Source organism: Gobio gobio (assembly GCF_949357685.1).
Source record: "Gobio gobio genome assembly, chromosome: 12".
Taxonomy (NCBI): domain Eukaryota; kingdom Metazoa; phylum Chordata; class Actinopteri; order Cypriniformes; family Gobionidae; genus Gobio; species Gobio gobio.
In genome coordinates, this window is record NC_137105.1 from 25,064,063 (window position 1) to 25,088,736 (window position 24,674).

Here is a 24,674-nt window from a genome sequence, read left to right on the forward strand (position 1 = left end):
TATGGCTGCAATACTCAATTCTGATTCTTCAATCGCGTAATCTAGCGGTCTGTTATTTCACCACAACAACTGCTACATCTGATAAACAATACCTCAAGTTATCGTGAGGTAAAAAAAAATAGGTCCTGTATCACCCTAAAGACTTTTTTTTGCATAGCAACCTGCTGACTGTACAATATCCCTTAGCCTTGCCACGGCTGCCTTTTTATAACCCCAGGCTCCCCCTAGGGGTGGACACTCCCAGTTCGGGAACCACTGGTTTTAAGCCAATGTTGCTTTTGTCAAGCTGGTCTGGATGCTCAAACAGCCAGTGTTTATAGTTTTTATGAGAATCAACCTATGACTTACAGTTGTCTCTGCATATGAAACCGGGATAGATGAAAGTATATAAATTTGTATAAATATTTTTTTATATCTTATAACCAACCACCAGATGTCAATTATTGCTAGTATAATTCAGTACAATTTAGTTCTCAAATAGCTACAGAACAGACATACAAAAAGCAACAAAAGTACAAGAACTAGTAAATACACCTAATTACGGTAATCAATGAGCAAATGCAGAATATAAATGATCATGCTTGAGATTGAAACAAAGACAAAATGACACAACTAACCCTCGGCAACTCATGGTACCAGCTGAACACATCTACTCCAATCAGGTTGAAAATTCTTGCAAGTGGTGGCAAGATCTGCTTTGTGATGTAGTAGGTGGCGTTGAGGCGCAGGCTGGCGTCCTGCAGTACCTCTACAGGACGCCGAACCAGCTGTATGAGCGGCACTCCTGGCATCCCATACACAATAACATACGGCACCCGTTCACCCACACGCGGCTCCAACCGTCGATCATACGCCATCATACGCCTAAGACACATAGAAAAGAGAGAACATTTTTAATTTTTGTTCAGCAATCTTTGTTCGACATTTGAATGCATTTAGATTCAACCTGGATTCAGAACAAGGAATCTCTGAATTTTCAACAAAGATAGAAATGCTTCTCAACCATGCCTCAAATCTAATTTCAACATCTGTTAATGGCTGTGTTGCTAGGCAACAGCCTCAGGTACAATAATAGTCTTGCAGCATGCAATAAATAGAGTCCAGTCAGGAAAAACAAGCATATATTATGTATATGCCTGATTACTGATCACCTGATGACATGAATAATCTACTACTGTAGCACACACTGTCATTTTCTGCAAGTTTGATTGGACGAGCCCCCAATAGTTGCTATTCTGCTCTTAGATTGCATCAAAATAAGGGAGACGTAACACTAAAACACTGTTCAAACAAAGATTATGTTAGATTTAACAAAATAAACGCAAAAATGTCAGAATATCTGCTTAAATGTCAGTCATTGTGTCTGCATGTAGTGGGTAGTGTAGGGTAATGTCATCAGTCCAACCAAAATAAAGCAATGGAAAAGTTCAACTAAACTAAAGGATGCCATAAACGGGAAGGTGAAGCATGAGAGAGCTCTGATGCGGCCGTGATAGCCATTAGCCTCTCATATCCAGAACACTCTTTCATAGCCTCTGCTTCATCCATATTGTTACCATAAATCATATTGGATTTAAAAACATTTAAAAGGAATTAAAAAGGAATTCTGCTTGCCTAATCCGAGCAGGCAAGAAATTCCAAAGTCTTGGAGCGACTGAAGAACATGCCCTATCACCCATAGATTTTAAACGGGTATGTGGGACGATTAAAAGGCCAGTTTCCAAAGAGCGGACAGCACGCACAGGTACGTAGGGGGCTCAGTAAGATAGTGAGGAGCCAAACCATTCAAAGCTTTGTAAGTAAGCATGAGAACTTTAAAATTCACCCGAAATCTGACAGGGAGCCAATGTAAAGACTCCAAGACTGGAGTGACGTGATCCCTTGTCCTGGTTCCTGACAGGATTCGGCCGGCTGAATTTTGAACCAGCTGTAATTTATTTAGGGTAGCATTTGAGCCCCCGACCAGCAAATCATTACAATAATCAATGCGAGAAAACACAAAGATATTGATCAGCTTTTCAGCCACCGGGAGTGACAGCATAGGACGCAATTTGGCAATGTTTTTCAGATGAAAGAATGATGTCTTTACAGTGTTCTGAACATGGGGATCAAATGTTAAATGTGCATCAAATATCACCCCTAAATTTCTTAATTAGGGCCCAAGCCCTGAAAGGGCGAAGAGCCCTATTTTTCCCCTAAAGATTATTATTATTATTATTTTTTTTGTACTTTTGGGGCACTTAACGTGCTCGAAAACTGATGCGTGGCCATCAGGGCCGAGCTGAAGTGGGTACCCGGCCGTGGCAGGGGGGCTCGACAGCACCCCCTTAAGTGGGGTCTGAAAACTTGGTCCATATATCAAACACACTTGCACGTACATGTATGAAACTCGGTACACATATAGACCTCATCGGACCGAACAACTTTCGTGCTCTAAGTTATGCATCAGCCCAACAGGAAGTGAGCTATTATGGGTTGTTCAGAAAACTCATGCTCTGGAATTTAATATACTCCAGATATTTTAAATACTGTTGCCATGGCAACTTGTCAAAGTTTAATAATCTTTTTGGCTGTTTTTGAGACTCTTAGTATGCTTGAAACTCAACACACACACACAGATGTCAGTCAGTGGAAATGGGCAAAGCCTCAGAAATGGGTGTGTTGGATGGGCTCTATAGCGCCACCTTTTGTCAAAAGTGGGGGGGTTAGTTTTATCTACAGTCACCAAACTCGGTACATATATTGTTCTCTTCGAGCCGGACAACTTTCTAATTTACAGTCATTAGCTCCGACCAACAGGAAGTCAGGTATTTTGGTTTGAATTTGAGTTTTTGGATAAATCAGGCTCTGAGTTTTTACGTTCTCCTCGTAGGCGATTTGTTCAATCTCCACCAAACTCGCTCAACATGAAAAAGATACGGAAGATGCTAAAATGCAAACGGATATTGGATATCTCAAACGGTGTTGCCATGGCGAGGGATTAAATAAGGACAAAAAAGGAAACAGAAATTGTCCCATATCTTGTAGAATCATTATTTTATTTGAATTAAATTAAGATTGTATGTTCGGTAATTGAACCTGGATAAATTTTAAATCAATATATTATTTTTCAGATCAGTATATTTATTTGATTTAATATATTTCTTCTGAATCTTCTGAATATTTATTCTCTGTCTGCCCTCCCCTCACCAAAAGTGGCAGTGTTGTGTTATTTTTTAAACTCTCTTTCTCTCCATGTGTGTGTGTGTGTTTGTTTATGTGATTTATGAGGACACAAATGTGTAAAATGACATGGGTATGACACTGGTATTACAACGTAAAAGTGGTTTATGAGGACATTTCCTGTTCTCAGCTGTATATCATCTCTAGAAAAAGTAATTGCCCAGTTAAAGTAAGTTTTTGATTGATTGATTTCCGTTGTAAATAATCATTAGTTATTTACTTTGGGGCCACTTACACGACAACACCATTTTCAATAAAAAAAACACTGATTAAACTCGATGGGTTCTGACCGCTCATCTGCACGGCAACAGCACCCGGCGGCAGGTTTTAAAATAGTTTTGAAACTATACCGTTATCATCTTCGTGTAAACACAAAACGCGAATCTGTGAGAATGGTGACGGAATGCATGTATGAGTGCATTGCGCGTTTTGTCTATAGGCTGAAATGTGCATGTTCACAGGCGCATAGTTTTTCTTTACAAAATGACCGCCAAATTACTAGTCTGGCATGAATAATACAGCATTTTTAGCCATTTCCGATAATTTTGATAACGCTTTCATCTGTACAGAGGGAAAGTGAAGTGAACAAGGCCGTCACAGGGGAGAGTCTAGTTGACACAGTCTCTACTGACGCTGCATTGTGGTCGTGTCTAGGCACAGGTCCACCATCTGACCTGGTACTATTGTATAATACTATTGTAATACAACAACAACAACAACAATAGCAAGCAGCGATCATTGAGATCCAAGCACCCATGGGCCATGATGTGGATGATTAACAATCTTATGATGTGTTTTTTACAAGAGTCCATCTTAAATCTTTACTAAAAATCGGGGTTCAATCATAAATGTGATATGCGTTTAGATTAATTGCATGTCATAGGATATCACAGAACAATTTCAAATGAATGTGATTATCATTTGCAGCTCAATTTTTTTTTCTGAAGCATTTATCTTAAGGCCCTTTTCATTTTTTTTCTAAAATACACGTGGCCCTCTAACCTTTTAAACCATGTATTTGGTGTATTTAAACTCTGTTTTGTAGAACTGGAACTACAAAAACAGGGTGTTGCTGTAATTTATAGTAACATCTTCAGTATTACTCAGATGTCTATTTCAGAAATAATTGTTTTGAGTATAAGTGATAAATTGCGCTTGACATTTGTGCTGGCTACTGTATACAGGCCACCATACAGACTTTAATCAAATAATTTGCTGATTTTCTATCAGCATTAGTACTGGCTGCAGATAAAGTCCTAATTGTTGGTGACTTTAATATCCATGTAGATAATGAAAAAGACACATTGGGATTGGCATTTAGAGAGATTCTAAACTATTGGAGTAAGGCAACAGGTGTCAGGAAATTAACATTGTCATTGAAATTAACTTCTTCAATTCTAAACCTTGACTAACTGGGGCCCAGGTCAGGAAGCTGTCTCACGTCACAGAAGTCAGATAAATCCCGACACACAAAGACTCCTAGATATTATCACAGAGACTGTGTCTGTTCTCCGAATTAGTGAAAACAAAAAAACATCAAAACCATTCAACGTTAAAAATGTAATTGATGTCCAACAAATAAACAACAGATATAATACAGATGAACAAGTGATAAAGCTTGGGTTGCTGAATATTCGATCCCTTTCCCCAAAATCGCTTATTGTTAAAGATATGATTACAGATAACAATCTAGATAATAAGCCAGAAACCTGGCAAAAACTACATTACTTTAAATGAGTCCACCCCCCAAGATAATTGTTATAAACACGAGCCGCGTCTGAAAGGTAAGGGGGGAGGGGTTGCTGTAATTTATAATAATATCTTCAGAATTACTCAAGAGGTCTGGTTTCAAATATAATTCCTTTGATGTTTTGGTGTTTTATGTAACGTTATGTAGAGTAATTGATAAAACCCGTTTGACATTTGTGTTGGCTACTGTATACAGGCCTCCAGGGCACAATACAGACTTTACCAAAGAATTTGCTGATTTTCTATCAGAGTTAGTACTGGCCGTAGATAAAGTACTAATTGTTGGTGATTTTAATATCATGTAGACAATTAAAAAGACGCATTGGGATTGGCATTTAGAGACATTCTAAACTCTATTGGCGTTAGGCAACACGTGTCAGGACCCACTTATCGCTATAATCATACTTTAGACCTAATATTGTCACATGGAATTAATGTTGATACCGTTGAAATTCTGCAGCAGAGCAATGACAACTCAGATCACTACCTAGTATCATGTATACTTAATTTAGCTAAAGCTGCAAAGCCATCCCCTCGCTTCAAATATGGCAGGACTATTTGCTTTGTAAATAATCTTCCTCATCAGTTTCATCTCCTCAGCATCCCAGATAGCTTAGAAGAACTCGATGTTGCAACATAAACTATTGACTCTCTCTTTTCCAGCACTTTAGACACAGTTGCTCCCCTGCGCTTAAAGAAGATTAAAGAAAATAGTCTAACGCCGTGGTACAACGAGCACACTGGCCCTTAAAACAGCAGCCAGAAAAATGGAGCGCAGCTGGAAGAAAACAAAACTGGAGGTTTTTCGCATTTCGTGGAAATGGAACATGGAGCATGGAGCATGGAGCTGTAAAAACTGCTAGATCTGCTTATTTCTCGACTCTCTTAGAAGAAAACAAACACAACCCTAGGTATTTATTCGATACAGTGGCTAAATTAACTAATAAAACTTCAACTTCTGATGTTTGTAAACAGCACAGCAGTAATGACTTTATGAACTTCTTTATGTGTAAGATTGATAATATTAGGAAAAAAAACTATAACCATACAGCCGTCTACTACAGTATCACATCAGACAGAGCATTGTAGAGTCACTGAGGAAAAATTACACTCATTCACTGCTATAGGAGAAGAAGAATTGGCTAAACTCGTTAAATCATCAAAATCAACAACATGCATGCTTGACCCTATACCGACTAAGCTACTGAAAGAGATGACAATACATATCGTCTGTAAACTCTCGCGTTACCAAGGCAACGACTGACTTGACGTATAACGTATGAACATTATCGCAGCACCACAGTGGACAACGAAACCATATCCGTACCGGCCGGCTCGGATCAGCACAGAATGGAACGGTTAATAAACAAAGAGAACAGTTTGGTCCAATGGAAAAGCAGCTTCACTAGTCTTGTATGTTCTGTATCATTCTGTATCATCTTAGGAAACTCTGGCTCATATGTTTTTGAACTGAAAACGAGTGCCATTTTAATAAACGCGTAAACAAATTTTACGTAGTGGTTGCAAAAACACACTTAAGGCAATATCTCCGCAACGCTTTATCATTTTCAAACCAAACTTCGTACATTTCATCACAAGAATGACATGAGGCAACCTGCAGTGTTTTGGCGCAGCGCCACCTACTGGTCAGGAGATACAAAAAAGGGCTGTTTTTGCTTATAACTTTTGAACCGTTAGTCCAAAAATCATAAAAGTGGTCTCGTTAGATTCAGGACGGCATGCCGAGTCGTGTGATATTCAATTTTACCATATCGGCCATTTTGTCTGTCTGCCATTTTTAATTATGGCCTAAAATGCTGTATTTTATGAACACATGAACGGATTGTTACAAAACTCAGTTTGGGTCATCAGCACGATGCCCTGAAGGAGCCTGAGAAGTTTCGAAACAGCGTCACCTAGTGGATAATTTTTTTTCCCAAATGCTTATAACTGTGGGTGAGATTGACTTATTTTCATGGGACTAACTTTTTTAATCTCCTGAATCCTTGCCGAGTCCAACAATACCAGATTTGCTAGGTTTCGGCGTATGGTTTGTGCAGTGTTGTAATTTAGCGCTTTAAAAACATTAGCTGATATCTTCGAAACCGCTAGTCCGATCGAGACAAAACCAGCGTCAGAAGTTCGGAAACATAGGTTGATAGCCATACGCTAATGCCCAAATGTCAAAATATTGATAGTAAGGGGAGTAAAATCCAATCAAAGTCAGGTGTCAGTCATTTTTCATGTGTTTTTTCATATAAATGTCTATAACTCCAAAACGAAATTAGATATTTTCACCAAAATTGACACACACACACACATGTATGGGCTCACTCCGAGGACACATACAAAAAAAGGTAGGATTGTGCCTCTTGGTGGCGCTATAATAGAACAAAACATGAAATTTCCATTGACTACAATGCAGTATTAAGATATAAAATGCTATGCTTTACAAATGAATTGGTGTATCATTACGAAACTTGGTATGTGCCATCAGCACAATGCCTTTAAGGTACCTAAAAGGTTTCAAAACAGCACCGCCATGTGGTCCATACTTATAATGAAATGGCCTCTTGTGGCTATATCTCTGCAATGACATATTGACACTCTGCTTCGATATATTGACACCAATCTTTGCATGTGTCATTGTTCCCTTATTCTGACCACACCACATCAATTTCGTAACTGTGCCACCAATTGGTTGAAAGTGATAAATCATTAAATCATTATTATTGACTGTATTTATCATTTTACAGCTATTTTGCCTAAAATCACCTTAATAGGTCTTTAATTGCTCATTGCTGCAGTTGATCTGACATTGCCAGCATATTTTGGCATGTCTTGTCTTCGGCGTGTTGACTCCGATTGTTCGAATATTACAATTAAATAATACTTAAATCAATATGTAATCCTCAATAAACCCGTCTCCAGCGTGTTGCCTCCGATCATTCGAATATTGCACTTTAATAATTATTGAATCAACATCATCCTCAATAAACCAGTCTCCAGCATGTTGCCCCCGGTCCCTCGAATATTCTGATCTATTATGACCTCTGAGCTGTAAAGCTGCCAGAATAATAATAATAATAATAATAATAATAATACACTGTTTGTTAATTGGCCAGAGGAGAACTGGCACCCCGACTGAGCCTGGTTTCTCCCAAGGTTTATTTTTCTCCATTAGGTCACCTGATGGAGTTTTGGTTTCCTTGCCACTATTGCCTCTGGCTTGGCGTGCTCAGTTGGGGACACTAAATTTTTCAACTAAACATCGAAAAAAATCTAATTAATAAACTAAATTAACCATTTAAACTAAATTACTGATCTAATTATTGATCTAAAGCCCACACTGTCACTGTATGATAATTGAAATTAACTGATGACATCAGCGTTTTTTCCAGAATGGCTATAGAGCTGAATAAAATTATGCTGCATTATTTTCCTGTTTAACACTGTAAAGCTGCTTTGAAACAATCTACATTGTTAAAAGCGCTATATAAATAAAGTTGACTTGTCTTCTTTGCGCTTGGCCCCGGTATTGCTGCTTGCAGCTATATTTATCATTATTCATCTTCTTCCGCCACGAAGTCTATGGCAGCCCATAGAACCATATGGTAAAAAGTTGTGAAATTTGGCACACTAATAGAGGACAGTCTGAAATGTCTGAAACAGCGCCACCTAGTTGATTCCTTGGCTCAAGACGATTCGATTACACCCTATGACGTCATTTTCCGTCATATTAATTTTCCCGCCATTTTTAAGTAACCGAAAAACCTACTTTTGCGGACTCGTCCTAGACGGTTCATCCGATTTGCACGAAAATTTAACCATATCATCTTTAGACCATGCTGACAAGTTGATTTGTCAAATCGTCTTCGATAAACGCGCAAACAAATTTTAAGTAGCGGTTGCAAAAACACACTTAAGGCAATATCTCCTTAACACTTTAACATATTTAAACCAAACTTGCTGGAAGTCACCACAAGCATGACCTGAGGCAATATGCAGCGTTTCGGCACAGCGCCACCTACTGGTCCGGAGATACGAAAATGGCCTCATTTTGCTTATAACTTCTGAACGCTTTGGCCAAAAATAAAAAAACTGGTCTCTTTAGATTCAAGGCATCACGCTGAGTCACACAATACCCATATTTTTCCATATCAGCAATTTTGGCCGTCGGCCATTTTGAATTTTGCCAAAAAATGCTATATTTTACAAATGCATTAGTGTATTGTTACTAAACTCGATATGTGTCTTCCACGCCATGCCCTGAAGGTACTCAAAAAGTTTTGGGGCAGTGCCCCCTTGTGGTCAAAAGTTATAACAAACTTGACAAAAATGCTAATAAGTTTTCATTAAATTAGCCTAGTTTATTGAAACTGGTCATAATACAGTCCTTGGCTCATGCCGAGCAAATAGATACCAATGTTACCATATTTGGCAAACTTCTTGTCCTCCATCTTGTTATTTGCTAAAAAACTCGTCCTAGACGGTTCGTCCAATTTGCACAAAAAATGAACCAGATCATCTTCAGACCATGCTGAAAAAAAAAAAACTTAGAAATCATGTTGATTCGTCAAATCGTTTTCGATAAACGCGTGGACAAATTTGACGTAGTAGTTGCAAACATACACTTAAGGATATATCTCCGCAACGCTTTATCGTATTCAATCCAATCTTGGTGCATGTCATGGCAAGCATGGCCTAAGGTAACATGCAGCGTTTCGGTGCAGTGCCACCTACTGGTCCAGGGATATGAAAAATGGCTAATTTTGCTTATAACTTCTGAACGCTTTGACCAATAACCACAAAACTTGTCTCTTTAGATTTCTGGGCATCACGCTGAGTCAGACAATACCCAATTTTCCCATATCAGCTATTTTGGCCGTCAGCCATTTTGAATTTTGTCAAAAAATGCTACATTTTACGAATGCACAAGTGTATCGTTACGAAACTCAGTATGTGTCTTCAGCACCATGCCTTGAAGGTATTCAAAATGTTTCGGGGCAGCGCCACCTTGTGGTCAAAAATTATGACAACATTTACAAAAATGCAAATAACTCTTTATTAAATTAGCCTAGTTTAATGAAACTGGTCATAATACATTCCTTGGCTCAGGCCGAGAACATGGATACCCATTTTGCCATATTTGGCAAACCTTCTTGTCCTCAATCTTGTTATTTGCTAAAAACCTACTTTTTTAAACTCGTCCTAGACCGTTTGTCTGATTTCCACCAAAATTAAATCATATCTTCAGACTGTGCCGACAAAATGTTAGGGATTTTGCGTCGACAGATGAAACCGTTTTTGTAAACTGCAGTGACGAAGTTGAGGCATGATGCCAAAATGACTCTTGAGGTTGTATCTCTGCAATGCTTTGACATATTGGCATCAAACTTTGCATGTGTCATTGTTCCCTTATTCTGACCACACCAGATCAATTTCGTAACTGTGCCCCCTATTGGTCAAAAGTGATAAACCATTAGATTATATTATTAGTGACTCTATAAATGATATTTCAGCCATTTTGCCTACTCTTCTTAAACTGTATAATTGTTCATTGTTGCAGGTGGTCTAACACTCTCAGACTACAATGCATTTTTCAGCCTTTTGCCTAAAATCATCTTAAAATGTGATTAATTGCTCATTGCTGCAGTTGATCTGACACTGCCAACCATTTTGGCATGTCTTGTCTTCTTTGCGCTTGGCCCCCGTATGGTAAAAAGTTGTGAAATTTGGCACACTAACAGAGGACAGTCTGAAAAGTCACCATAGCAAATTTGGAGTCTCTAACTTAATCCCTCTAGCGCCACCATCAGTCCAAAATGTGACTCATGTTTATGCTAATAACTTTTGAACCATAAGGGCTAGAAACTAAATTATTTTTTCCTCTGATTCTTTGGCTCAAGGCGATTCGATTGCACCCTATGGCGTCATAAAAATGTTCCCGCCATTTTGAATTTTCCGAAAAACCTACTTTTGTTAACTCGTCCTAGACGGTTCATCCGATTTGCACGAAAATTTAACCAGATCATCTTCAGACCATGCTGACAAAAAATCTTGCAAATCAAGTGGATTCATCAAATCCTTTTCGATAAACACATAAACAAATTTTACATAACGCTTGCGAAAACACACTTAAGGCAATATCTCCACAACGCTTTATCGTAATGTCTATAACTCCAAATCGAAACTAGATATTTTCACCAAAATTGACACGCATGGGCTCACTCCGAGGACACAAAAAAAATGGTAGGATTGTGCCACTTGGTGGCGCTATAATAGAACAAACATGAAATTCCCATTGACTACAATGCAGTATTAAGATATAAAATGCTATGCTTTACAAATTAATTGGTGTATCATTACGAAACTTGGTATGTGCCATCAGCATCATGCCTTTAATGTACTTAAAAGGTTTCAAAACAGCACCGCCATGTGGTCCATACTTATAATGAAAAGGCCTCTTGAGGCTATATCTCTGCAATGACATATTGACACTATATTGACACCCTGCTTTTTTATATTGACACCAATCTTTGCAAGTGTCATTGTTCCCTTATTCTGACCACACCAAATCAATTTCGTAACTGTGCCACCTATTGGTTGAAAGTGATAAATCATTAAATCATTATTATTGACTGCATTTATCATTTTACAGCTATTTTGCCTAAAATCACCTTAATAGGTCTTTAATTGCTCATTTCTGCAGTTGATCTGACACTGCCAGCCATTTTGGCATGTCTTGTCTTCTTTGCGCTTGGCCCCGATAATGGCTGCTTGCAGCTATATTTTTCATTGTTATGCTGACGATACTCAGCTCTATATTTCTTCACGCCCTGACGAAACTTACCAATTCACAAGATTAACGGAATGCATAGCTGATATAAAAAATGTCCTGCAACTTAATTCAGAAAAAAAATGCATTTTTAATTATTGGACAAAAAAAACTCCACAAGTAGTAACCTAGAATACTGTCTAACACTTGATGGCTGCTCTGTCAAGTCCTCGTCGTCAGTTAGGAACCTGGGTGTGCTCTTCGATACCAATCTTTCATTTGAAAGCCACGTTTCTAGCATCTGTAAAACTGCATTCTACCATCTTAAAAATATATCTAAATTACAGCATATGCTTTCAATGCAAAATGCTGAACAGTAAGTTCATGCGTTCATGGCCTCGAGGCTAGATTATTGTAATGCTCAACTGGGTGGTTGCCCTGCTTGCTTAATAAACAAACTCCAGCTGGTCCAAAACGCAGCAGCTCGAGTTCTTACAAGAACCAGGAAGTATGACCATATTAGCCCGGCTCTGTCAACAGTGCACTGGCTCCCTATTAAACATTGTAAGTAATAAGCAAGATTTTAAAATGTATGCAAAGCACTAAATGGTTTAGCTCCCCAGTACTTGAGCAAGTTCTTAACACATTATACTCCATCACGTCTATTGCCGTCTCAAAATTCTGGCCAGTTGATAATACCTAGAATTTCAAAATCTGGTGGTAGATGCTTTTTCATATTTAGCACTTAAACTCTAGAACAGTCTTCCTAGCATCTGGGAATGTTTTACAGAATCCCGATCCTTATAATGACAATGCATAGGTTTTTAATGTTCCTACAGATTTTAAATCCAGATCAGGTTTGGGTTTTATTCATTTTAAATGTTAGAAGCTTGCTTTCCAAGTTTGATATGGAGCATATCTGGGTAAAAAATACCAATGCTGACGTTATAGTAATATCTGAGACATGGCTTAATAAAACTATTACAGACAAAGCTGTTACGGTATCGATGGCTACGTTGTTAATAGGGCCGATAGGCCAAAAAAAGGAGGGGGGGGGGTAGCAACTTACGTCAAGGATAGATTTAAAGCTATTGTATTGCTTTGAGTCAGTGGTTAAACAATATGAATTACTAGTTTTAAACCTCATTGTTTCGAAAACAGTTCATCTTACAGTAGTTGGTTGCTATAGCATCATTATTAGCTGAAGGAGGTCCATTTCATGTTTTCTCCATGACCTTGCTCTTTATGATTGGGAAAGGATTTTTCTTATCCCTGATGTCGAGTTTGCCTGGCAATATTTTTTATGATGTTTTACATAATTTCTTAAATGGTGCATGCTTATTAAGAATCAGAGTAAAAGGCAATGATAACCCTTGGTTTTCCGCTGCATTGTCGGTTCTGATACGATGGCCAAAAGCTAGGGAATCTGATTTAGGTTCTGACTGGATTCATTTTAGACAGCTTCAAAATAAATGTACAGTCGCTATTAGGAAATCTAAAGCTGATTATTTTATTGCAAAAACCACAAAGAATTTAAATAATTTAAAATTATATATCAAAGGCTTTCGACACAGTGGATCATGAAATATTGCAGCATAGACTAAAGAGTGTTGGTTAATCAAATTGTGTTATTTTCTGGTTTAAAAATTATTTAAGGGGAAGAACTCAATGTGTTCAAGCTGAAGGTAAACATTCATGACTATTGGATATTGTTAAAGGTGTTCAAGGATCTGTGTTGGGGCCTCTTATTTACTATCTACATAAATAGTCTTGATTGTGATATTCAGGAAGTAAATTTTCACTTTTATGCAGATGACACTGTCATGTATTGAGGTGCACCTTCTAAACAGCAAGCCTTCATACACTAAAACTGGTTTTGAATGCTGATAAAACCAAGATTGTCATTTTCAAGCTTGAGAAAGGTAGTTGACTTTACAAGGTAATGTGATTGAGTTAGTGAAAGAGTATAAATATATTGGCATCATTGTTGATGATACACTATCTTTTGGCTCTTACATAACTCAGTTAAAGGAACAATTAAAGATAAATCTTGGGTTTTATTATAGAAACAAGTTTTGTTTTTCATTTAATATAAGAAAGAGGTTAGTTTCTGCTACCTTTTTTCCTGTACTTGATTACTGTGATGTGGTGTATAAATTTGCTTCTGATCTTCTCTCTTCCTTGGATGCCATTTATCATAGTTCTCTAAGATTTATATCAGATTGAACCTTTAACTCATCATTGCACTTTGAATAACAGAGTAGCCTGGCGTTCTCGGTCCATTAGAAGGAAAGTGCACTGGTATCTAATTATTTATAAAACTATTCTGGGGTTGTTGCCTTCATATCGAGGTTGTCTTATTCAACAGAAAAGTGTTCGGAAATATTCCCTTCGGTCTCAAAATTGTTATACTCTTTCTGTTCCATTTGTTAGAACTGAACTGGGAAAAAGGGCTTTTGTGTATGCAGCTCCATTTGACTGGAATCTACTCCAAATGAAATTGAAATGTCAAACTCTGGTGTCTATGGTACAATTTAAATCTATTATTCGGTCACTTGAAGAGGACTCAACGATATGCAATTGTTTTTAAGTGTTTTTTTATTGTTATTTTGTCCTGTAAGTTTGTGATTGTAATTGCTGCCCATTCTGGGCCAGCAAACTTCTGTGAAAGAGATTTTTAATCTCAGAGAGATTATACTGGTTAAATAAAGGTAATAAAAAAAATTCAGGAAGCAAAAACACTCCGTCAGTATGATGTTCATTCTATTCATCCGAAACAGTGTTCTTATGTATTAAGTTAAAAGTAGGTAAAAAATTTCTACAAAATTACCACTAGAGAGATTACACATGTACACGAAACTTAAACTTTGGTTATTAACCCTTAAAAACAAAAATGGCAACAAAAAATAAAGATGGAAAAAGTGACCACTTTTCCTTTAATAATGAACAAGAGTGGTATGATTGTTTTCAGAGATCTGAAAATATCTGTTATAGTGCTCAATGCTAAGGATTTTTTTTCTACAGGCCCGGTCTGGCCAGTGGTTAAATTTTTTACCTATCCTGCCAAAATTTTCACTGGCCCCACCACAAAAAAAGTAATATATAAATAAAATAAAATAGGCCTAACTGTTGTTTTTGATCCATGTATCCTTAATAAATAAGGTTATGACAACAAAAACTACAAGCCTAACTCATGTAAATTTTAAATATCAAAGACAGTCAGTAATAAAATAAGAACTAATAAATAAAATTACAAGCAATAGCACAAATAAATACAGCAGAACAAGCATATAAAATCATTATTTTCAGGTTTTTCATGTAGGTCTAAACTAGATTTTCAGGAACAGAAATAGTAAAGATGCAAAATATTACTGCATAGTCTTCACTGTCTAAATATAGATTAATCCTTATTAAAGTTATTCTGTCAAAAGCAGTGGGCGATTTTTGTCTGTCGTTTGTTCGATTAACATAAAAACAGACAGCAGCAGGAATATTAGGCCAATATACCGTTATACATGCATTTTCTCTCTCATGTTTACATTCACTTAAGACATAACTGACTATGTTTACGATAATACTGGACAAAACAGGCATTTTGACAGAATTTCGTGTGAATTGTCTGTTCAAGCTCAGGATGACATGATAGATTACTAGCACGCTGTGAGACGCAACGTTCTGGACACGCATTTTGGAGTACCAAACTGAGAGAAGAGAGTACTTTTGCGTCTACTTTCGTGGGTACTTAGCTTGAATATTTAAATTGGTAAGGCTTAAAAACACATGTAAATGATCAACTTCCTTGGAGATGCAGGCAGCACTGGCCCGATCAGGCAAGGGACAGTTCCGTCAACTGGCCCAAGTATCTTTCACACTGGCCCCAGGCTATCAGGCAGTCCTTATTGTCGGGCCCTGAGTTAAACATCTCAAAAAGGAGTTCTCAGAGATTCGTATTTGGTATTGACCCATGTACCCACCTTTTCAAACACAATATACACTCACTCACCTGGTAAGCTCCAGAGCAGGGACACAGGCCCCTGGTCGGTACGATCCACTGCCGCGGTACTCTTTGGCAAAGATGAGGTCCTGCATGCTGGCTTTGGCCTCTAGCACCTTCACACACTGCCGCTGCACATACTGCTTTACCTGGCTGATGTCACGTGACTCAAAAAGCAGCTTCAAAGATCGCTCCAGAATCTAACAAAACAGAACTTAATTAATTAACCCCACCAACTGACAGTCGACAATCCCACTGTCAATCCATCTGAAGCAACCAGGCAGTAAGTACATTTACATGTGCTGTTAAAATCTAGCTAATGGGGTTTGCGTAGTGAAGCTACAGGCGTCACGCCATGTAATCAAATATCAAATCATGTATTATCACTTTAGTCCATCTCAAGTGCACGTAAACATTAATAATAATAATAATAATAATAATAATATGATAGGACAGCGTGTTCAAGGTAGGAATTGAATTTTTCAGTTCAGCTCCAGCAAGATTCAGTCCCGTTCTAGAAAAAAAAAAAAAAAGTCCCAGATCCATCCAAAAGCCCACATGTTGAGGTCTACATGAATTTCTTTTAGTCCCAGTCCTGTAAGATTTTGTCTCGGTGTCATTAGCTATGCTTCAGACCTCACCTTGCAGCAGGCAAAAAAAGCTGCTTTTCCTCATTGTTTTTTAAACATAAATAAAAAATAAATTGAAAAATGAATATTGAAATAAATGAATAATTTTTAGATATAGTGTTTTTATATAATGTGAGAATCCCAAGAGTCATCATTTTCCCTCCTGCACCCGCACTTAGCAAGAAGGCAGTCCCCCGTAAGTGCAAGGGTTCACTCATTCATTTGAGAAGATCAAAATATAGAAAGTTTTATAGACAAACACAAAGAGAACTGCAAAACTTTAAGGAATAAAACATACATTAATACCAAAAGAACCAAAAATTCAAGATCTAAATTTAAATATATAAACAAACAAAAAAATGTTTTAGAACAAATCTACGTAAAATTTTGTTCGTGAAATGTGCGTAAGAGCGATTTTAAGAACAAATCTCGATTCACCAAAATATACATATGTACTGTGTATAATTATTATGTATATATAAATCACATGCATGTATATATTTGAGAAAATGTTTATATTTATATATAAAATATCAAATACACAATAATTATACAGAGTACACACACATATTACACATTATGTAAACACACAATTTATTTAATCTTAAATACATTCCATTATATACATTATAGTTATAGAAGAAATGCTGCATTATATGTACAGCTGCGAGGTTTCTCTGAATAACGCAGATATACGCATATGTACAGCTGGCTAATGAGAGATCCTTAATCTGGGACTATATAAAATGTGTTTATTGTGAGAACTAGTGAGAATGGCACACTTGGCATTGCTCGAGGATAGGGTGCGGAAAGCCTTTATGAAGATGGTTTGGGCTTGTTTTATGCAAATGACTAATATTGTGCACGCGGCCAATCATTTAGAATACAGCGAATTCTTAAAATCAGAATGAGGATAAGAACAAATTCATGTACATACGCACATGTTGTGAATTACGCTGAGATTTTTTGTGAGAAGTCCTCCTGTGCGTAAAAATACAAAATAATCCACGCAATTATTAGAGAATGAGACCCATTGTCTCTGCAGACACAAACACCCCCACACACTTCTAGTAGATCATAAGTAATGATTGAGATGGATAAAGTCAATACTTTATTTTTTGAGAAAATCCTACATAGTGGACCTCTAAAGATATCCCCAAAGATATCACCCTCACATAGGCATGTGCCGGTATCAAATTTTCATGTTGCGATTAATTGCTGAAGCTTTTATCACGGTATACGGTATTATCACGATATTGAAATAAGTTGCAAAAAAAGTGTTGTCATACTATAACAGGTTAAATCACTTTCTTATAACAAAAGAACCAAACATTTAAATACAATAAAGCAATACACAAAAATGTATAAATTAAACAAATATTTAAAACAGATTAAAGTGCAAAAGAATTATAAAGAACAATAGGTATGCTGAAATGTACATTTAACTAAGATTAATACATGCTTTAGAAGTATTTTTCATTGTCAGTTTGTTAATGAATGAACTAATGTTAAATACTGGAGCCTTGTTAAGTGTGTGATTGAACAACAGTCAGAACATTCAAACAATATCTAGGGCATGTAATTTAGTCCAGATTAAAATATAAAATTCAAGTTTGAAAATGAATAGCCTTAAGTCTTTAAGTATTATGTATTAGGTTATGTGATTACTGGAGAAACGGCTGCATTTCTGCTGTTCCGTCAGCGCCCTCTGCTGTCGAAGAATGAATGTGCACTTCAGCACGTCTCCTCATTCCGCCACGTGCTCGGCTCATGCACGGTCTATTTACGTCAGTGCGCGTTCCTCTTTGACGTGTTGTTCATTTTAAACGGTTGATGGGTTAAGTATTCTTAAAATTCATTCTAAAAATCTGAATAATTCGTAATAAATAATTATTCACGGTATTTTGAAGTGCCCACGATAACAATATTGTGCATGTTCATTATTGCGGTATATCGTATTACCGTTTACCGGCACATGTCTACCCTCACATTCAGTTGCGCTCTGTATAATGTTTTTATATGCAAAAATGCATTCTGTGTGACTACTCTGTGCTGCCTGGTCTATATATTTTAATGTATAGTTTTATACAATTACAATTGCATGTAAGGTTAACATCCATAACATTTTTCTTCAGTTTTCTTAGAATATAATAATCAACTCTGGTTCACATTATAACTGCAGTGTGACTGACCGGTGGATCAGTGATGTTATCAAGGGAGTGGGCAAAAAGAATAGAATAATTCTGGAATGCTTGTTACCTTGGCAACAGCAGGGCAGCCATCGCGACGTACAGTTTCAATGCCTTTGGCATCAAACACTGGATTTTTCTGATCCAAACTCTCATACATGTATCCAACGTAACGCTTCTTAGTCTGTAACACACATGGGAGGTACACCTGCCCAAACACACAAGACAAACAGACAATTGGAAAACACAAACAATCATGTGGCTTAAAAGATAGTATACACTTAGACAAACCACTGATAAAGCACTTCACAAACCTTCTCAAATTTCAATTTAATGGGTTTAGGGTTGGTTGCAGTGACAGCCTCTGCAATTTCATTACCAATCTTAAATGCCTGTTCCTTGGTTGCTCCTTTCAACAACACAAACATACTAAAAGAGAAAGAGACTGGTATCAGAGACAGTATAAAACTGTGTACCAAGCAGGCACAAATTTCCACGGACAATCAATTTACCTGTTCACATTGAACTACTGCACAATGAAACAGTCAATGAGAACATTTTAATGTTTATATTAATGTTAATATTGTCTGCAATTTTATGTCTGTTATTTTTTAATACAGCATTCATGCAGACAACACTCTCGAATCAGGCAGGACAGGGATTTTATCAAAATCAAACATCATACATATTTTTTTTTTAATTGGACTGCATTTGGTCCACCACAACAATGGATAACATTTTAGAGGGAGGCAGTGCACCCACAGCACTATGACTGGCCAGTTAACCTGGTAATATGATTTCATCTACATTCTTGTGCAAAAAAAAATGGCCAGGCCAAAAATGACTAACAGCTTTTTTTTTTTTTTTTTTTTAACTTTTGTCTTAACCACAAATTATTGGTCAGGAAATTAGCTAAATGTAAGCAAATGCACTACTTAATAAGCCATTGCTGTCTCAGAAAAACATCAAAGACATAATTAGGTTTGCCAGAATATGGGAAGAGTGATGAATCACAATGAAACACGAGTTGCATGGTGAAGCTCCAAAGCGGTGTCTTCGAAAACCTGAAATATAATAATAACTGCATCTCTACCACAGTGAAGCATGGTGGAAGAGTGTAATTGAGTGGGGAGCCTTTTTAGCTGTTTGAATTGGTGAGCTCCTTTACTGTGAAAAGTCATTTATTGCTTTGGATTACAGGAGATTGCAGAATGGCTTGCTACACGCAAATGAAAAGGAATGATCAGACATTATTTTTCAACAAGACAATGCTCCTGCCAAGACAACCAATTGCAAAGACAACCAAGAAGTGGCTAAAGAACAAGTCCATCAGGCTAATGTTTTGGCTTGTTTAGAGTCCAGATTTGCACCCTATAGTGAATACTGAATACCCCTATAGTGAACCGGGAGACATTTCAACTACTCATGAATTGTCACTGATGCTTCTTCCTTAAAAAAGCTGTCTGCAAATTGAGGAAGGCTATTCCATGATAAGGTACTTTATCTACAGTTTTTGTGCAATTCTTGCTACTTTCCTGACCTGTGATTTGTGATTAAAATGGTTAAGACCATTGAAAGACCACTAAATGTTTAGCTCAAGAGTGTATGAATTCATTCTACAAATCAGACTGAATGAGTCAAATTGGAAGAAATGGACTAATTACAAAATGACAAAAAAAAAACAGTCCCACATAGTCAGCAACATTGTAGGTCACATCTTCACTGAAATTGAACTAATGGATCCAGTTTTATTTCTCTACCTGTCTGTATCTCCATAGACCACACGTGCTCCCCATTTCTTGGTGTCATTGACCATCTTTATGGCTCTCTCCAAAGTCTCTCGGGCCTTGTGCACAATGCTGTCACCTACCTGGAGTATGAGGAGATGGACACTTTCTCTGGTAAACATAGTAATCTCAAAACACATCCTATTAAATGTTAGGCATGTGGCATTTTCAGTCTTTCCTAATTGGTATGGAGCAATGTTGCATGCACAATTTGAATACAACCTAAATTTAATTTTCATTTAAATCAGTGGCTTTACTTCAGGACCCAGATTTTACATTAGACCATGAACCACATAGGCCAAACAATATGCTAATTTTACAGTAGTCTTTACAGTTTGAGTGTTCAGTCTTTAAGATTCTCTTGAATTTCGATAGTTTCAGCAACCAAAAATTTACTGCACAAAACCAATTTAATCAAAAATCCTTTTAAAAGGTGATATTGAGTGAAAAGGTAATAAGCCTATTAATTTTGCAATCATAATAATTAATGACTATTTGGTTGGTTGCAATTCATTCTTTGCATCTAGCATTGTTTTTCCTATCTGGTCTGTGATCAGATTAGACATGCAACTAATTTTTGGGTTGCACTTGCAACCAAACAGTTGAAAACCACTTATTTAAAATACCAAGTTATAGCATGTACCTCAACGTTGGGCATTCGTCCTGAGAAGCTGGCAGCAGTGTAACCGAATGTGACATTAGCAATAAGTTTGAGGCCAAGCTGCCTGGCATCCAGCAGGCGCAATAGAGCTTTGTCGTTCTTGTACGCCTTCATGGACTGCTTCACCATGATCCTCGTCTTCAAAATCTCCTCCAGCATACGTGGAAGCACACCCCTCCGCACTGATGACTGAGCACACACAAACTGTGAGTAGAACAGACTTTGACACTGCCATTGTAAGAGATATTACAAATAAATATTACTATAGAATGGACAGTTCTTGCTCTAAAATCTGGCTGGATGAGATGTGTTCAAAGCTGAAAAATATATGCAAAAAATATGTGACTGTGACTGCACATCTATTGAATTTTATATACATTTCTGTTCATAGAATAACTTTTATGATGCTTGGTAACTAAAAGCATTATTTGTCTGTTGTGATTATTATTCATATTTTATTTATTCTTTGAACCTGCAATCTATTACCATGTTTTGGTTGCTACAGTTTTATAACAACAATAAGCCATAGGAAAATTTAACTTTGTGGCATTGCAGTCTCATTTACACCAACCAGTAACAATTTCTGAAAAACCAATCCAGTAACAAATTTGTAAATCCCGTTTCATATACTATTAACAATATACAGTATAAATTACACAGCAAGTAGCAAGCTAGTTTTCAATTTCAACTACTCAATTTAAATGAATCATCTTGTGAGCCTGTTGCCATTTATGGATCGTTCGGTATTTAAATGAAAGGGGTTAACAGTAGTGTAATCTCAGAACTACCTTAACAAATGCAACACCATTGGGGGAAATGGTGATGTCATTTCTGAGTTGGTATAGGAGGTTAGGAGGGACTCTGAGAGATGTACAACCAAACCTGAACTCATCGCACCTGAGAGATAGTAAGAGTGGAATATTTAAACATTTATGAACCACACAACAGATACTGCAGATAAATAGAAATGCTGAATTAAAACACATTAGGTCTAATGTATTTTTACTCTAAATCCAAAAGCAAGCTTACGTTCCAAGATTCTCAACATGGCCAAGGCAGGTGGAGAAACAGTAATTGTAGGCAATGATGATGGATGGATACAGTGACTGGAAATCTAACACAATGACAGAGTTGCTATAGAAACGCGATTCTGGCTCCATGACAAGTGGTATGCACTGCGGGGCTCTTTGCTGGGCGCGCTGCTGTCTGCTTGGAGTCACTGGGATGTAATTTAATGGCTTTGCAATCCTTAACATCATTGATTCCACACGGTACTGCAAGATAAGTAAAGAGGTTAACTACCAACACAAAACTGCAAAAGTATTTATGTTTTAAATATTAAGTATTTAATTAACTTAAATATAATATACATCTGTGAATCTCTCTTTTACAAGAATTAAAGGAATACTGTTTTTTAAATACAACTTAAATCGATAACTTTCCACACTGAAAATAAATTATGGTTGGGAATCAAGAACCATGAGAATAAATTAAGACTGGATGGCGCACAAAAAAGAAGAAGAAGAAAAACAAGTTTACATCATGACAACTGCAGTCTTATGGCTGGAATAAACTTCACAACTTATATATATATTTTTTTAAAGGAAATACTCATCAATTATGCATTAAATGGATCAAAAGTGACAGTAAAGACAAGGACTCTTAAAACAATGATTTGATAACCCTCGCACCATTGTTCTCTTTTGTGCAAAGAAATACGTCTCCTGATAGTTCTCTCCCAAGTAGTTTCTATTGTTGTCAGCATTAAGTCTGATTCAATGGACCAGCTATGTAACCATTTAAATTAACTTTTTAGTTTTATTGTATAATATGACAGGTTTTAGATTGATGATTACCTGTGAGCCCCTGGTTAGCACATGGTAGAACTGAATTCCAAACACGCGTGCCAGCTCACTTGTCCTGCCAATAATATCCTGCTGATGGAGTAACTGGACTGTACCACACACACGGCTCACATAATGATCCACCACTTTCCACCTGACCCAAATTAAAGCAACAGATGGATATCAGAATAGTAGGTTAGTGTTAGATAAACAGTAAACATTATTAAATGTCACATGCACACTGCAAATATTGTATCCCATAATGCAATGCGCTACGACTTATATTTCAGTGTGACAAATTAGCTTCAAGTAATATCAGCAGTAATTTATAACATCCAATTATTGAACATTGACATGATGTTTCCTTAACATGACATTTAGTCATTCAATGATGTACAGTGTAATTTGTCAACACATTTCAAAAGAATCCGATCATTTCCATTTACCTCACAGTAGTAGTGTTGTAAAAGTACTGGTATTTTGGTACAAAGTGGATAATGACATTTGATTATGTTTGATTCTGTACCGCATATACTGCATACCCCATTTTTGCGCCCCAGTATACAGTACAGTATATATGGTACAGTTGCAGTAATCAGTATGCTGGTATCAGGATTCATGCTGGTATACAAAGGAAAAACTCAGCAGTAAAACCAGTAATAGGCATCTGACTGATGCGAGATCCATTCTCACCTGTGCAGGTGTGTGTTGTGGTCAAACCAGTCAGAAAGGGTGCGATGGCTGTAGAGAGGAAAACGCTGATGCAGGAGGTGGAAAGCCACATTCTCAAAACTGTAGTTATTCAATGCAGCCTGCAAATGAACATGAAGCAGTTGATTACAAAGAGAACACTCAGATAAACATTGTTACCTCTGGCATTCTGGGGATATGAATGTCAAGTAAACCTCAGTCTTCATAACCCTCCATAAGTTGAGGACAATGCGTCCAATAATATGGATTTCTGTCATAGTGTCTGCACCATATTCATCCTTTTCAGCCATGAACCGATTCTCCTTTGCATCTCCTGTAAAAGTAATGACACCAAATACAATATTTGAGAAATGGGATAAGGTGAAAAGGCACAGATTTGGCAGAACACCTGGCCTGCCTCAACTCTTAAAGTGAATATATAACCTCTGCTTTTAAATATAATAAGTGTTTTCACTGGCCCTGTTCACACTTGGTATTAACATTTGTCTTGGCAGATCTGATCAAAAGTGCTCAGGACTTTTGTGTGTGTGCGCGCGCGCCTATCCTCTGATACCAGGTTATAGGCTGGACTGTGTCTATCAAATGACAGGGCAGATGATCTCAGGAAGAAATAGCAATTATAACAAAGGTGGAGCCAAGTTAACTTTAAAAGATGTACAAATAATGCACTTTTGCTTATATTTGCTTTCCACAGACAATCCAGAACCCCTCGTGTTGAAATGTAAACAATTTATATTTATTATTAACAGGGTTTGAAATGAACACCTGCCAGATGCGTGTAAAAATCTACTGTGGCGGGTAACGCTGTCAAATCACTAGCCAATATGGTGTCTTATTATGTTTACTTAATGGAGAAGTTCGTGCTGGAGAAGTTCGTGCAAGCCAAATCTGTGCAGATTGTGAACCCTCATGACACAGCATATTTTGCAGAAACTGCGCATATTTGGCTTACTTGATGTCACTACGCAAAAAAATAGCGCCACGCTAAGTGAGATGAGAAGATATTTTGTTTCACGTGTTGTTTGCTAAAATACATTTTTGGTGAAAAGGATGAGGATGAAAGAGGAAGGGAGGAGATGGCTGGATTAAAGGATATTGTTTGAATAAAAA

General features: G+C 37.1%; 1 protein-coding gene across 1 annotated transcript in view; it reads right to left on the minus strand.

The window, feature by feature from the left end:
* Nucleotides 1-24,674, minus strand: part of rev3l (REV3 like, DNA directed polymerase zeta catalytic subunit) — a 151,314-nt gene that overhangs the window by 7,210 nt on the left and 119,430 nt on the right. Inside the window, exons 20-30 of the mRNA XM_079831491.1 lie at nucleotides 23,759-23,877; nucleotides 23,547-23,665; nucleotides 22,866-23,007; nucleotides 22,039-22,283; nucleotides 21,798-21,906; nucleotides 20,992-21,198; nucleotides 20,322-20,431; nucleotides 18,876-18,990; nucleotides 18,632-18,769; nucleotides 15,753-15,943; nucleotides 618-864 (exon numbers count right to left, since the gene is read on the minus strand). Coding sequence (XP_079687617.1) covers nucleotides 618-864; nucleotides 15,753-15,943; nucleotides 18,632-18,769; nucleotides 18,876-18,990; nucleotides 20,322-20,431; nucleotides 20,992-21,198; nucleotides 21,798-21,906; nucleotides 22,039-22,283; nucleotides 22,866-23,007; nucleotides 23,547-23,665; nucleotides 23,759-23,877 — 1,742 coding nt within the window. The remainder of the gene's footprint in view (nucleotides 1-617; nucleotides 865-15,752; nucleotides 15,944-18,631; nucleotides 18,770-18,875; nucleotides 18,991-20,321; nucleotides 20,432-20,991; nucleotides 21,199-21,797; nucleotides 21,907-22,038; nucleotides 22,284-22,865; nucleotides 23,008-23,546; nucleotides 23,666-23,758; nucleotides 23,878-24,674) is intronic.